Source organism: Heteronotia binoei, chromosome 3 (genome assembly GCF_032191835.1).
Source record: "Heteronotia binoei isolate CCM8104 ecotype False Entrance Well chromosome 3, APGP_CSIRO_Hbin_v1, whole genome shotgun sequence".
NCBI lineage: Eukaryota > Metazoa > Chordata > Lepidosauria > Squamata > Gekkonidae > Heteronotia > Heteronotia binoei.
The window spans coordinates 101,310,136-101,326,625 of record NC_083225.1 but is presented as its reverse complement, the minus strand read 5'-3'; the positions used below and the strand labels follow the sequence as shown (position 1 = coordinate 101,326,625).

The following is a 16,490-nucleotide window of genomic DNA, read 5'->3' as shown; positions in this document are numbered from 1 at the left end:
TAATGTTCATAGACAGAATTCTAAAGTAGTATTTTCTCATTAGGCTCGTGGGAAAAAAAGGCAGATAGGTTGGTTTCCAGCTAATTACGTGAAACTCTTGAGCCCTGGTACTAGTAAAATAACACCAACCGAGCCACCTAAATCAGTAGCATTACCTTCAGGTAAGTGAACAGCAATATTTAACCACAAGTTTTCTACCTTTGATTTAGGTGAATTCTCTCCCTTCAGGCAACCCTTTTAACATGGATTAGTCTGCTGTATGAGACTGTGCCACAAACCACTGTTTGTTGCAGAAGATTCTAGGGCATCTTCCAGAGAGCACAGATAAGTTCATTTGTGGCACTAGCCAGGCCTTTTGTTATCCCAAGAGACTAGAGAGTAGACCTTAAAATACATCCCACACCTTGGATAATATTGATAGTGGGGAATAAATTGCTGTTCAGGAAACTTGTTCACAGTTATTGATGTTCTCATTGAAGAACCCTTGGTAAGCTTCTAAGGAAAATTGCTCAGATAGGTTATGGAGATGAAGTTGTGTCTTGTTCTCACAGGTCTTTGAACAATATTTGCTTCTCTAAAAGCATATGTAGTTTTTTTCCCCTTTTCAGTAACAACTATTTTTTCATTTTTAACTGTCTTTGCAGAGGGCTGTAGGAGAATTTACCAAGAGGGCTGTAGTTCAATAATTTAGCATTACATTTTTATTCAGGCTTTTAACAAATAAGATTTGGTGGCTTAAAATACTATCAATTCAAAAAGAGTACATATGGAGAACAATATACATTCTTACCAGTGTGTATTGCATTTCACCAACCCAGCTTGAAGGATGAAACAGGGATGTCAGTCTCCAAATGGAAACTGCTTAATATTGCCAGTAAACACTTGGATTAGCACGATCAGTTAAATTCTTCAGCAGGCTGTGATTGAATCAAGATGACTCTTCAGTAAGAACAATAGTTTATTATGTTATTGGAACTTTGCTTCAGATGAATTATATATCCATTTATTTAACTTTGCATTGATGCCCTGCTGAAATATTTTCATGATGCACTGTGGATTCATAATCACAATTGCTCACTCAAGATGGGTTTACAGAACCACATTCCCTCAGGCTGTGAGCAAAGGCTTTACATCAGTGGCTTTACATGGATATGCATCCTGTTCCTGATGGCATTCTAGGCTGTATATATCTCAATACTGATGTGCTACACAATTTGTGTTTTAATCCCCTTCAAATAATGTCATGGTTTAATCAGGTGTTAATTGTTTTCCCTGGAATTCATATATTGGACAGTTTTCACTTTTCATTGTGTGTGAGATTGTTGCCTGTTAAGTGTTCGTGTTTAGAGATCTGATATTTTTGTACACATTAATTCTTATGTGGTGTTCATATATCGTCCCTCTTTATTATATGGTTTTAATTATCAAATTCCCGTATCTTTTCTGAGATCACAAAACCTTGTAGTTAAAGCTGCCATTATTTGTGGCATTCAATACAACAGTATTGAATATGGTTTAAGACTGGTAGAATCATGAGGTGGTTCAATATGGCTCAAAACACTGCTCATTAACAGGAAACATATTTATATAGAGTGAAACCTCAGCTGTTTAATGAGCATTTACAGATGTCTTACCAAAAATTACTCTTCTTTCTTAACTATATTAGTGATAACTTTATTTTGAAATGGGTGGAACAGAGAGTTGCCTTGCTAGCCTGTTTGTTAGTATGGCATATGCCCAATGTGGTTTGAGATAGATGTAAACCACATAATTTAGGACATCTCTTAATAGAAGAATAGTGCAGTACACTAATCTGTAATGCAACAGGATATCTTCCAAATTCAGATAAAACACTGACTGTTTTCGCACACAGCTAACCTCACAGTCACAATCCTGTTCCCTCCGCAGCGTCCGGTTGGATTTCGCACCATCTGCGCTGGAGTTACAGGAAGTGCTGCGGCTTTTGCGTAGCAAACGTAAACCGCTAAAACACAGTTTATGTTTGCTACGCAGAAGCTGCGGCACTTCCTGTAACTCTGGCGCAGATGGTGGGAAATCCAACCGGACGCTGCGGAGGGAACAGGATTGTGACTATGAGGTAAACTGTGTGCGAAAATGGTAACAAATTACTTATGTGCCTGTCAGTTCTCATTTCTTCCTTCAGGCTGGCAAAGGAACAATCACATTAAAGGAAAATCTCACTCCCAACTTTCTTCAAAATCCCTAGAAAAGGGATTGATTCCAAGGGTCTATATAAAAAAGTACATGCAAATCAAGATATATGGGAACTTTCTCTTCCCTTCCCACTGCAACACATTTAACAAATATACTGGCCAAGTACTGATTTAGTTGTCTATCTTGACTCAATCCCCATACCTCAGCTGGATTTTCTTGTCACTTTTAAAAAATGGTCAAAGTATCATACATTTATTCACCTTAAACATTTCTCTGCTTCTCCAGTTTAAGCAACCATTTCTCTGCTCCTCCCTCCCCCTGTCAGCCGTGTACACAGCTGAGTTCTGCAATAGACATGTAGTACTAGTTCTCCTTGAGCTTGATCCTGCAGAGGAGATTGCATATTTGAATGAAACATTGTGAGTGTGCTTGCATAGTGGGGTTTACTGTTCATGTGAAATAGGCTTGCATAAGCCCTCAGAAGGCAAAAACTTGCCAGAAGACTAAGGATCACCATTGACCCCATGGCTTAGTATTTTGTGAGAGAATAATACTTTTGCCTAGTGCTTAAAGCACTGCCCTATCAGGCCAAAATAAGTAAACCAGAACATCTTAAGCCTATGGATAATTAGTTTCAGTCTGAAATGCTGTTTGTTGTCTTACAGTGTGCCAAGTAATTGGTATGTATGACTACATTGCACAGAATGATGATGAACTGGCATTCAACAAAGGCCAGATCATTAACGTCCTTAATAAGGAAGACCCTGACTGGTGGAAAGGAGAAGTGAATGGGCAAGTGGGTCTCTTCCCATCCAACTATGTGAAACTGACAACAGATATGGACCCAAGCCAGCAATGTAAGTGACTATTTTCTCATAGTAGTTGCTTACATAGTATTATAAGACATGCAGCATTGCTGGTATTCTGCTGTGTTTTGCAGAACTTGGAGCTTGGCCACTGCTATTACCTAACTCTCTTTGAAGACCTTCTGTATTGCAAGCCTAAACATGTGTTGGTTTTTAGTTCCATTCCCCTTGTAGCATGTTACCTTTATCATTTTTGCACCATGCTGTTTACATGCCTGGCTCATTTTCCTAGCTTGAATTATGCTCATTGTTTTGTTTTGCTTATGTGTTGTTTTCCTCCTTTTTCTAGGAATCATATGTTGTCCATCCCCCACTCAGGCTTGAAAGTCCTCAAAGAGACCCACTATCCCATATCACTGTCCAGAGGGATGATGGGAGATGCAGCCTTGATCATGTGACTTCCAGCATGATCATCTACTGCCTTCTGAGTAGAAGAACACACTGCAGAGCAGTTTACCTCATTTTACATTAGTTGCATGTCATCGCAATGTTTTCTTAATATCTACAGATATAGAAGCAAAATTACAAAAATTAAAAAATTAAGAACACAGGATAGTGGGTCCTTTTGTGGCTTTCATTAGTTATCCACCTTTTTCCCACAGGTGCTTTAGTAGTACAATTATTATTAAATGCCTATTTTAGTCTTTTAAAGGAAAACCTTTTGTCACTGCAATTTTTGTTATTGCAAAAAGACCCACTATCAAGGAATGCTGCATGTGCTATTAGAATTGTTCCAAATATTCATAAATCTGGGACTTGTATTTTTTATTTTTCACTTGTCCAGTGTTGTTGGTGTCTTTGTCTCTTTTTCCTTTTGTACATTATTAAAAACAAACAGAATTTAGTCTGGTTTAAAGGAAATTAAAATATTCTCAGTCACAAGTTCAGCTAAGATTTTTTTTTCTTGTACTGTTATGTGTTGGGTGGTGGTGTAGTATATGTTTGTAATACATCATGGACAGAAGAAATTAATTTCCTTCCATGTACAAGAGAGAATATCCATGTATAATGCAGTTATTCCCATTACGGTATATTTTGCACACATGTAACTACATATAGTAAGCACCTTTTTGTTCTGTCTCAGATTTGATTTTTTTTTTTACATTTTCATATAAAATCAGTAGATCACAACACTCATACATTTCTTGAGAATTAACATAACCTTTTTCAAGTTAAGTAAAGTTTTATTATCACTGTTATTTTTTTATGACTATGGAACAGCATCCCTTGAACAATTATCTTGACAAAAAGAATGTATAGAAATATATTCCTGCAATTAATTTCCAATGTTTACATTTTTTAAAACTAGACTGTGGAATTTATACAAGTAATATTAAATGGAGCTTACAGTGAAATTTGTGTAGATGCTCTGTAGTCTAAGCTATGTTCGTCATTCATACATTAGTTATAAGCTTTTAATGAAATGCCTGGTGTGGCCAGCACACGGGTAGAAAAGCCCTATGCCTCAAGCACAATATAGAAACTTTACTAATGACTTTAACATTTCTGTTTATGTATTTCTTATGTTCTTAAATTTATTCTGGCAATGTTGTAGAATTATTTTATTTCCATTGATGTGGTGCAAAGAACAAGTGAAGCTCCTTATTCAATTGCACTTCAGTATTTTCATTGATATGAATGTAAAATATATAAATATATAAAACTTGCAGCTTTAACAACTGTAATACAGCCTTTACAATTAGCTACATGTATAGATAATTAAATTCTTCATATAAAATCTAGAATAAACGTCTCTGTGTTCTTGTTGGTTGAGTTCATATCGAATGTAGGAAGTCACATTATTTAAAAGAGAATACTGAAATCTCAGATTTCACCTACTAAAAGTAATCTACAGCAGTACCTTGTATACAGCTAATACTTGCAGTTTTTTCCAACCTGCTTCTCAGATTTCTAAATGGCCAGCTTAAAATGGTTGATACGGATTTTCAGTCACTTACTAGTACACAGCTTGCCTGTGATGGTGCTGGCTTTTCTCCAGCTGTTTCTGTTTGAGATCATTTAGTCTAATATTTATTTGTTCTATGTCAACTGTTTTTCTTCAGCTACGTGTTCATGACTGTGCAGAGCATTCTAGTATGATACTGAGATTAATGGTGTTTAAAATATCATTATAAAACTTTAGCAGGCTGATGCAAAAGTATCTCCATAGTTGGGGGCAGGGGGAGGGAAATACTTTTATTACCTCTGTCACTCTGTCCTGCATTGGACTAAAGGAACCATGCTATGTAGAAACATCAGAACATCAGTAAGAACATCAGAGCCTGCTAGATCAGAGCAAAGGCCTATCTTGTCCTACACACCATTTCACACAGTGGCCAACTAGTTGCTGTAGAGGCCACACAAACAGGACACAGAAGCCGAGGCCCACTCCTGCTGATGACTCTCTGCACTGGTATTCAGAGGGACTATGTAACTGGCTAGTGGCTATTGATGGACGTTTTCTTGAAGAATCTGTCTAACCTTTTAAAACTGCCTATGCTGGTGACCATCATTACCTCCAATGGCAGTGAATCCCACAATTTAACTACTTATTGAATAAAGAAGTATTCCCTTTTGTCCATTCTGAACCTATTTCCCAACAATTTCATTGGGTGCACCTAAGTTCTAGTATTATGGGAGAGGAAAGAAAAAGCTCTGTTTATCCAGGTTCTTCATCCCATGCATAATTTTATAAATCTGTCATGTCTCCCCTTATCCATTTTTCCCTAGACTGTAAAGTCCCAGAATCTCCAGCCAGCTTGGTGTAGTGGTTAAGAGCACATACTGTAATCTGGGAGAACCAGGTTTGATTCCCCTCTCCTCCACATACACCTGCTGGTGTGACCTTGAGTTAGCTACAAGCTGTCCTCTCAAGAGCAGTTTCTGTCAGAGCTCTCTCAGCTCCCACTTACCTCATAAGGTGTCTGTTGTGGGGAGGGGAAGGGAAAGGCGATTGTAAGCAATTCTGAGACTCCCAGGTGAAGGGTGGGGTATAAATCCAATCTCTTCTTCCTTAGAAAAGATACCCCAACTCTCTAATAATCTTTGTTTCTCTCTTTTATACAGAAACTGTGGGTAAAAATCAAACTTGGATTAATATACCTGGGTTCAGATCCTATTAAGCTATAAAACACTGGGCAGCCTTGGAAAATTATATTTTGAACCTCAGTTGAGGAATATTAATGAACTTCATAGATAGGCTGTTAATGTAAAACTGTACTAGATTGTTATACTTTTAATTCCATAGAAATATGAATACTCATGATAAAGTAAATTTAATCACTAATATACAGAAAGGGAGAAGAATGCAGAGCGTAGTGAATCCGAATATAGCTTTTGTAACCAGTGAGGCCTTTCTTACGATAGTATGTATGCAAGGCTGGTATCCATCAGAATCAAGGTGGTCCTGACCTGATAGTGTATCGGTCCCAATGGGCCTTTGGAAGTGACTATTGTCAATTAAGTTATTTTGCTTCAGGTTTTGATTTTTTAAAATCGTCAGTTGACTGAATTTTATTTTTATTGGCTTTCATTATGTTTTGTGAAGATAAATTTGTTAAACTAGGGATGAATTGTGTTAAAGCAGAATAGAAATATTGTAGATAAATAAACTAGTTTTAAGTCATCTGAAGAATAAAAATCTCTTCCCATATTGAAATAATTCCTAGTGGTTTAAATGAGCCCATATGTTTTGCTTTTACCCAACAAGCAGTGACTTGATATTGTTAAGTGGCTGGAAACAAAAAGATATGCTTGGGAAATTACTAGACAAAAGTTTACAAGGATAGTTTTCAGAGCAAGTAGAAGACTGAAAGTGTCCACTGATAGATAGCTTTCATAGACACTTTGTGGGGTAAGTGCTGTCACGTAGTTTCCAACCTATGGCAATCCTATGAATTAAGAACCTCCAAAACATCCTGTGTCATTAACAGCCTTGCTTAGGTCTTGCAAACTGAGGGCTGTGGCTTCCTTGATTGAGTCAATCCATCTCATGTTGGGTCTTTTTCTGCTACCTCAACTTTTCCAGGCATTATTGTCCTTTCCAGTGACTCTTTGTCTTCTCATAATGTGACCAAAGTATAATAGCCTCAGTCATTTTAGCTTCTAGGGAGAGTTTCAGCTTCTAGGAATATGATCTAGAACCAAGTGATTTGTCTTTTTTGCCAGGCCATGGCATCTCTAAAATTCTTCTTCATTACATTTCAAATGAATCAACTTCTTAGTTACTACTTACTGGATAAGGTGGGTTTTAGCAGCTTATTCAGTTAGAGGTCCCCATTGAGGGCCAAACAAGCCTACTTTCAAAAAGATAACATGGCGCCATTTCACAATGGTGGATTCAGGGGCACATGGAATCATCTGTTTTAGCCCTCAGTCCACCACCCCTTGAATCCCATGGAATCATCTGTTTTAGCCCTCAATCCACCACCCCTTGAATCCCTTTAGACAAAATAGTTGCTTTTAATTTCTGTTACTTGTGAAAGTTATACTCATTGAAGAAAGAAAATGGTTCCATTTGTGAATGTGTGCGTATGTATATATGAATAGTCTTCAGGTCTGCAAACCCAGTGACAACAGAGTACCACTAAAGTCAATATGCAGATGATGCCCAGCTTCACATAGCCTTATCCAGATCCCCTGATGATGTGTAGATATCTTGCACCACTGCTTAACTGCAGAGATCTTGAAGGTAATTGTGTTCCCCACTCTTGATGGAGTTCAGTTGACCATTGCTGACTCTGGTTTATTGGGGTTGTATTGGACCCAAAGTTATTACTGGAGAAGCAAGTTAAAGCTGCTTTTAAAAAAGGCTTTCTTCTAATTCCATGTTGACCAAAAGATGGCCCCTTACCTGATCTGGCCACCTGGATCCACACCACAGTAACATCAAGACTAGACTACTGTAGTGCACTATAATTGGTTTCCCCTCAAAATCATCTCAAACTCCAGCTGGTCCAGAATACTGTGGCCTTGGCTATTAGTAGGAGCTAGATGGAGCATACATCATACTCCTGTTCTTCCCACGTTCCATTGACTGCCCATTTGTTACCAAACCCAGTTTAAGGTGTTAGCTATGACATGGCCTTGGACCCTTATATGTGTAAGGCTGCCTCTTCCCCCCATCAGAGCAGGGTCTTCTGCAGTTGCTAACTGCAAATGGGCAAAATCAACAACTGCAGCTCCCACCTTATGGAATGGCCTCCCTGAAGATGTCAGGATGGCTCCTGCTAGCCTGGCTTTCCACAAACTATGCAAAGCTGAATTATTCAAGAAGGCTTTTCCACTCAGGTAATACACTGTACTAAAGGTTTTACAAAATTATTCGGATAAATATTAATGACTGTGGTCTATACTACCATGTATAGCTTGCTAAATTATTTAATATGTTAATACACTTTGCTTTAGTACTTTTTTGTTTTTTGGACCTCCAATTTGTTGTTTGGCCTAAGGAAAAATACCTCTTATCACCTCAGGCTTTCTCCAAAGAAAAGAGTGCCAAACATTTGTGTACCTGTGTTTGTTTTTGTTTGAAATGTTGGTTTTTAATGTTTTCCAGTTTTAAAACTCTGCAGTCGTAACCAGCTAGATAAATATCTAGTTCAATCCTGCTTTGCAAATGAAGGCTAATGAAGAAGTATCCAAATGTCAAAGGTTCTGATGCATGAACATATGAAGCTGCCTTATACTGAATCAGACCCTTGGTCCATCAAAGTCAGTATTGTCTTCTCAGACTGGCAGCGGCTCTCCAGGGTCTCAAGCTGAGGCTTTTCACACCTATTTGCCTGGACCCTTTTTTGGAGATGCCAGGAATTGAACCTGGGACCTTCTGCTTCCCAAGCAGATGCTCTACCACTGAGCCACCATCCCTCCCTTAATGCATCATGTTGCTATCAACCTGTAATGTTAATTAGCATAACAGTTTCTGTTTCATAGTCTTTTATTTAACTTCCCAGTAACTGATTGACACCATGTTTATGATCCTTCAACATTTGCTATCTTAAAATAAAAATACTAACAGCAAACTCCACACAGATGAGTCTATGATGGCCTTTTGTATAAATGCAGCTCCCAACCCAACAGATACACTGGAAAGGGACATTGGGATTGAAGCAGCTAATTTTTAACACATTTTAAAAAGATTACTTCATATCAAAATTGTCTCCAACATTACCTAGCTGTCCCACTTAACTGGTCTCTCATTCTTAACTACGGTAATTTTCTTGACAGACTTAAAACACCTTAAAATATTGCCTGTACTTGAATATTCTCCCACAAATCCCCTAAACTTATATATAACACACTTTTAGTACTTTCAGTCATGACTTCAATGTATCAGAAATGATGATTAACAAAGTCCTCATACATATAATTGCCTGTTGGCCTTTCTGAACTTCCTCAAAGCTGTGTGTTGACCCAAAACAGCTTCATTCGTTAAGCATATCCAAGTATTTATCAAGATGGGTAGGCGTGTTAGTCTACCTGTAGCAGTAGAAAAAAGTAATACTCCAGCATCACCTTTAAGACTAACAGAATTTGTGGTATGGTATGAACTTTCATGAGCCACTGCTCACTTCTTCAGATAGCTCACCGCAAGCTCATACTCCACAAGTATTTATGAAAACCAGGTGTTCCTGACTTGTGGCCTGCAGAAGAGCTCTCAATGATACTGCTAGAAGTTTGTGTGCTGGTGGCACATCATGTGTGGTGGACTGGTCCTGCATCTGCTAGCCCTGGCCTTACCCAGCCCTTCCTGGTATGCTAACCTGAAAGGGCTGCTCCACTTTGCTGCCTCAGGGTATTCACTGCCACCACTGTCTAGGGCTCTAGCTAGGTGAGACTCTGGACTCACTAGGAACCCTGCCCAGGGCTTCCCATGGATCTTTGGGGGTCCCCTAGAAAGTTGGCAACCAGCTGCTGTGCCATCTTCCCACCCTAGGGATTCCCCAACCCACTCCTAGTGTACCAAGCAGTTGGTGGAACTATGTGGTACAGAGGGACTCCACTGTAAACAAACAGCATTTTATTTATTTATTTATTTATTTATTTATTTATCAGATTTATATCCCGCCCTCCCCCGACAGGCTCAGGGCAGCTAACAACAGTTTAAAAACATTAGCAGTTTACAAACATATTAAAATTAAGTACATAAAAACATTTCCATACATATTAAAAATCCAAGATGACAAGCTCCTGATTTCTATTATATTAGTTCAGTGAAATTGTCGGTGCTGAAGGTAATAGCCACCTCCCCCTAACCATTAAAGGCGAACTTGAATAGTTTGGTCTTACCAGTCGTGCGGAACTGTGGCAGGTCCCGCAAGGCCCTGATTTTTGGTGGGAGGGCATTCCACAAAGCGGGAGCTATTACCGAGAACGCTGTGGCTCTAGTGCTGGTCAATCAAGCTTCTTTCGGTCCAGCGATCTTAAGGAGATTTTGAGACCCTGAATGTAGTGCTCTCTGGGATGCGTATGGGGAAAGGCGGTCCCGAAGGTAGACAGGTTCCAGGCCATATAGGGCTTTAAAGGTTATAACCAGCACCTTGAAGCGAATCCGGAACGCCACAGGCAACCAGTGTAACGCTTTCAGCACAGATTGAATGTGCTCCCATACAGGTAGCTCCATTAACAACCTGGCTGCTACATTTTGCACCAGTTGCAGCCTCCGAAGTTGAGTCAAGGGCAGCCCCATGTAGAGGGCTTTACAGTAGTCTATTCTCGAGGTGACCGTTGCATGGATCACTGTTGCCAAGTCATCATGCTCCAGGTATGGAACCAACTGCCTTATCTGCCTAAGATGGTAGAATGAGAATTTGGCAGTGGCTGCTACCTGGGCCTCCATTGTCAGAGAAGGCTCCAGGAGCACCCCCAAACTCTTGACCCTTGACACTGACGATAGTAGCATCCCATCAAAGGCCGGCAAGGGGATTTCCCTACCCAGGCCGCTGCAACTCAGACACAGGACCTCTGTCTTCGCTGGATTCAATTTCAATTGACTCTGCCTGAGCCATTTCACTATGGCTTGCAATGCCAGGTCCAGATCCTCCAGGGCACAGCTGGACTGGCCTCCCAGCAATAGATAGAGCTGGATGTCATCCACATACTGGTGACAACCCAGCCCGAATCTCTGGACAATCTGGGCAATGAGGCACATATAGATGTTAAACAACATCGGGGAGAGACTGCCCCTTGAGGGACCCCACATACAAGAGGATGCCTCTGGGACGACTGCTCCCCTATAGCCACCCTTTGTCCCCAGCCTTGGAGAAAAGAAGTAAGCCATTGAAGCGCAGACCCCTAAATCCCTACGTCGGCGAGGCAGCAAGACAGAAGCTGGTGTCAAACACAGCTGACAGATCTAACAACAACAGCACTGCCAAGCCACCCTGATCCAGATGTCTCAAGCGATCATCCATGAGGGTGATCAGTACCGTCTCCGTCCCATGGCCTGGCCGGAAGCTGGACTGAAATGGGTGTAAGACGGAAGCATCATCCAAGAATCCCTGTAACTGTACTGCCACTGCCCTCTCAATGACTTTACCCAGAAAGGGCAAGTTCGACATCGGCCGGTAATTTGCCAATACAGCCAAGTCTGAAGATGAGAGGGCGTACCACCACCTCCTTAAGGGGTGTGGGAAAGGTTTCTTCAATTAAGGACCTGTTGATAATCACCTCTTGTACCATAGAGTTTTCTCTCCCAAATTTATTTATTTATTTATTTAGTGGACTTATATCCCGCCCTTCTCACCGAAGTGTCTCAGGGCGGCTCACAGCATAATAATTCATACAATTCGATTTAAAACATTTACAAATACAATTAAAACCATAATTAATAAAACAAGATAAGATAAAACCAGCGGTCTATAGAAGCATTTTGTTCCACCCAGAGATGTTCTCATTATCAGTTAGGTGTTATAGGCCTGCCGGAAGAGGGCTGTCCCCGCACGGCTAGAGCGTCCCCGCACGGGTGCCACCATTTTGATGACATCACTTCCGGGTGACATTTTTGTGCCAGCGATGTAGGGGGAGGAACCTCCTGGCGGGGGATTCCCTGCCTGGACTGGGGACTTGGCAGCCCTATTCCAGACTAGGGTCACTTTGAACCTCGGACAGGAACATTTCTGGCTCCCCCAGACTTTCTGCCATCTATTCCTCCAAGCCATCCCTAGTCCCACTGTTTCCAGAACACTCAGTCAAGGTTTGGTTTGGGTTCTCAGTCCCCTCAGTTGGTTTTTCAGCACTGCCCAACTGCTCCCCTTCCTGCTTGGAAGGTTCCACAGCAAACCTCTAGGCCCACTTGGAACACTGTGGATATCTCCTGGAATTACAACTGATTTCCAGATGACTGTTATCATTTTTCCTGGAGAAAATGGCTGCTTTGGAGGGTGGATGGTAGTATACCCTGCTGAGGTCCCTTTGCTCTCCAAACTCCACCCTCCCCAGGCTCCACTCACAAATCTCCAAGAATTTCCCAACTTGGAGTTCGGATTCCTATTCTTGAGCTACAGTGATCAGTGGAGAGAAAGTGGCCTATAAATATTTTAATTCCATTAAATAGGTAGGCTTGCCAGACCCCAGGTCTGGGCAGGGGATCCCCTGGTTTTGCAGGCTCCTCCCCACATTCAGCCAGCTGGCCAGTGTGGAGGGAAGACCTGACCCAACAGTCAAGATGTGCCTTTAGATCTTGGCAGGTTAAGAAAAAGCTTGTAAACTTTTTGTGTTTTGGAATGGATGTGTGCTTTCAAATCTCAGCAGGACATGAAAGCTGCATGGGCAGATGAGCAGGCAAAGCCATGTTGTTCTTCCTGATGAGTGTGTGAGAGAGGAAGGGAGCACAGTCCCTCTGTTTGTTTTCTATTCCTTTCAGAAGTCATTTGTGTAGAGAAATGATAGTAAAGAGTTAACTAGAACCTGACTATGAGATGGAGAAAAACTTCACCTCCTAGACAAAGGGTGGCCAGACTTGCTTAACATAAGAGCCATATAGGACAAATGTCAGATGTTTGAGAGCCACAAGACATGAACAAATATTTACACACATCTTTACTAAAACTCTTCATACTGTCTTTGCACAGGGCTTCAGGAAGGACATAACTCTCCCCCCCCCCCTTTTAGGATGCAAGTTGTTTGGCCCAACAGGCAACCACTTCCTGCTTCAGCTCGCTTGCCTTTCCAGATCTTTGCCGCCGCCTCAGAGGCAGAGGACAGTTTGGGAAAGGGCCTGTGGTAGCACGTAGCCCCTGTTCACGTGGGCCCCAAGATGTCTGTGGCGTTTGCAGCCCCCAGGTGTTGTCGCTCTCTCTCTCACTCTCCCCCTCACTCTCTCTCGCTGTCCATCTTTCTTTTACTTCCCTCCCCCCCCCCGGTGCGCTGTTGCTCTCTCTCTCTCTTTCTTGCTCACTCGCTGTCCTCCCCCCCCCTTTTAACTCAGCTTCACCACTTCCACTCAGCAGACCCTGCTTGGAAAGAAAGTGCATCGGGTTCCTAGAGGGCAGCTCCAATGGAGGGGCCCTACAGAGGGAAGGAGGGTTTAAACAGAGGGGCTGTGCCCCCCCCCCAAGTCCCTAATGTAGCTACGGGCCTGATTCCAGCAGGTGCAAGTGGAGGAGTGGGGAATCAAACCCGGTTCTCCCAGATAAGAGTCCACGCACTTAACCACTACACCAAACTGGCTCTCGTGTGAAGTATTATTAACAGCTGGCAAATATGTATATGTGGTGTGGGGGAGAAACTGTGGATAGTAGCATCCCTATACTGTAAAATGAAAGAGGACGTATTAGACTAAGACATTTCTGTGCAAACCTCACACGTGTACAATGTAAACAAACAGTGCTTATTTTATAGCAGCAGTGGCAATACTCCTTACAAAGGTATGTCATGCTAATTTGGTATATTTGCTAGCAACTATAAACAGCAGGAAAGAGACAAGGAAATGCCAGCAATGGGGAAGAGCACCAAGAAATGAAGCTTGCAAAGACTGGTATGGTGTATAGAGTTCTAGACGGAAATTAGAGTTTGAGGGGCCAGCTGTACCCTTAATTGTAGCATGTACCTTAAAAATATTGATCTGTGGGAGGTGAATGTACTCCTAGGGTAAATGCCATGACATAAATAGGAATATATTGGTAAACTATCAATTTAATGCAACTCAGGGTTGTAAATGGATTGGTATGCATTTCTAGTCAACCTGAAAAACCTACTCTAGTTTGATCTAGAGGTAGATGTTACTTAAGAAGTGTATTTTTTGAGTCTACTTCACTGCTAACATAATTTGGATCAATAAAATATTTACATTCTATGTTTGAGATACTTATTTTCAGGAGGGTTTGTAGAAAAAGCCCAGCAGGAATAATATTTGCATATTAGGCCACACTCCCTGATATTACCATTGTTTCACACAGGGCTTTTTAACAGGAAAAAGTCCAACAGGAACTTATTTGCATATTAGGCCACACCCCCAATACCAAGCCAGCCGGAATTGTGTTCCTGTGAGTTCCTGCTAAAAAAAAAAGCCCAGCTTATTTTCATGTTTCTATAATTGAAAGCCAAAAGAGGAGTCTGTCACTGATCTGGCAAGGTTCACCTTCCTCTCTCATTGAGGTATGCACAGAAAAAAGACATGAAGCATGAAAGCTATCATGGACTCTTCAAAGGAGCAGGGAGACAGTGCCTCTGAGTAAAGACACTGTGATTCTCCCCTAGTTTGTTCCCTGGTATGACTGGTGGGAAGACCAGTGCACTGGAAGGACATTGATACATTAGGACAAGGGATGGTTGGGGAGGAACTGGCAATCTGGTGTTTCCCTAACAATGGCAGGTAGGTAATAAACTGCACCAGCTGTGATGACCCAAATACAGCTTGGGTACTTTGTCCACATTACATAACCTCTGAACAGATTATCCATCTTCTAAAGCAAGGGTCCCCAACATTGTGCCTGTGAGTGCTGTGGCGCCCACTGCCACCTTTCTTCATGCCTGCCAAGTGTTTTTACTGAGTGGGCTTGGCAGGTGGGGGTTTTCAGCCAGGAGGGCTTCTGATTGGCCACTGAAGATCTAGTTGGCTTTGCAGACTTTTAAAAAAGTTACTTTGGCAGCAGCTGCCCCCATAGCACAAGGATCTTTGCTGTGTTATTGAAGGTAAGCTTTGTGTATGCAACAAAATATTTTCAAACAATATGTTCGTTTTAAAAGGCATCCCATTACAAAGTTTCTGCCTAAAATGTTAGGGAGTTACTATTAGAATTATGCATAATCTCACTCCCTGACATTTTGTGGTTGGTTCCACCTCTTGTGACAGCCATTTTGTTGCTGCACCCACCACCCTGTATTAGAATTCTAAAGGTGCTCACAGTCTAGAAAAGGTTGGAGACTCCTAGAGTATGTAGTATTAAAACATTCCTGATCTTTTCATGAAAGTCTCTCCTTCCAAGTCCCTAGCTTCTCATTATGCTGAAGGACTATCAATTAATAGTGGGTTTAAAGAACCACCTCCCCCCACAAAAAAAGTGATACTATAGAAACAGGTTGATCTAGCAATGGGACTGGTTAACCTAGAGTATAGTGGATTATTAGATCCATACTTAGTATGATTGCATGTGATACTCTTTTTTTCTGTTCTGTGAAAATAAAAGAAAAATGAATTAGTGGTTTATTTATTTAGTCTGCTCCTTAGAATACTGTCGAAACTATCAGAAAAAGTTACCACAGAAATCTCATGAAAAGAAAAATATCAAATCCCATGACCTTGAAGACTTTAATCAAGATCAGTTTACAATTTTCATTCTGCTGGGGGGGGGGCCTTCCTGTTCAGCAATCACCATAAGCTTGAGATTTGAATCTCTTTGTAGTTATCATTTTATCATTACATAATTAAATATTATGGCCTCCTTTTTCATAGCTTCAGACTTATCCCTAGGAAGATCCTTGTAGTGTATTTGTCAGGCATGATATTATGGATGTTGCTCCTTTGCCTTCTTTAAAGTCCATGAACCATATGGTCTTTTCTCACTGCCAATATGAAAGCTTTCTCTGACACCTCCTTGTATATTCTGCTGGGAACTGATCAGATATAACATTGACCATCAGGAAGAAAATTCTTAGAGGAAGATACCTCTTAGATGTATCAACTGAGAGCTGGATCCTAGAATACACAATTGGGAGAATTTTCTTCCCTGTGTGTTTAGTCATAATGTGTAACAGAGCTTTGCAATGAAGGTGCTCCCAGACAGTGCCTTATATTTTCCCCTTTCCTGTCCCAGTAGTTCTCTCAAAGCTGTTCTGGTCAAGAGCAGTTATGGGAGACCTCTCTCAGCCCCACCTCACAGGGTCTCTGTTGTGGGGAGGGGAAGGGAAAGGAGATTTGGGTAGTGAAGGGCAGGGTATAAATCCAATCTCCTCCTCAGCTTTCTGAACAGATTTTCCTGGGATCATAAATATTAGCTACCAGAATTA

The 16,490-nt window shown here is 41.2% G+C and overlaps 1 protein-coding gene across 4 annotated transcripts in view; it reads left to right on the top strand.

The window, feature by feature from the left end:
• ITSN1 (intersectin 1) overlaps positions 1-16,490 on the top strand; it is a 197,760-nt gene that overhangs the window by 151,850 nt on the left and 29,420 nt on the right. For 3 of the 4 annotated variants that reach the window (XM_060234313.1, XM_060234314.1, XM_060234315.1), the window contains 2 exons: positions 44-161; positions 2,841-3,032. In XM_060234313.1, coding sequence (XP_060090296.1) covers positions 44-161; positions 2,841-3,032 — 310 coding nt within the window. Of the gene's footprint in view, positions 1-43; positions 162-2,840; positions 3,033-3,330; positions 4,791-16,490 lie in introns of those variants that run through there. The other variant, XM_060234316.1, reaches the window with a different exon arrangement.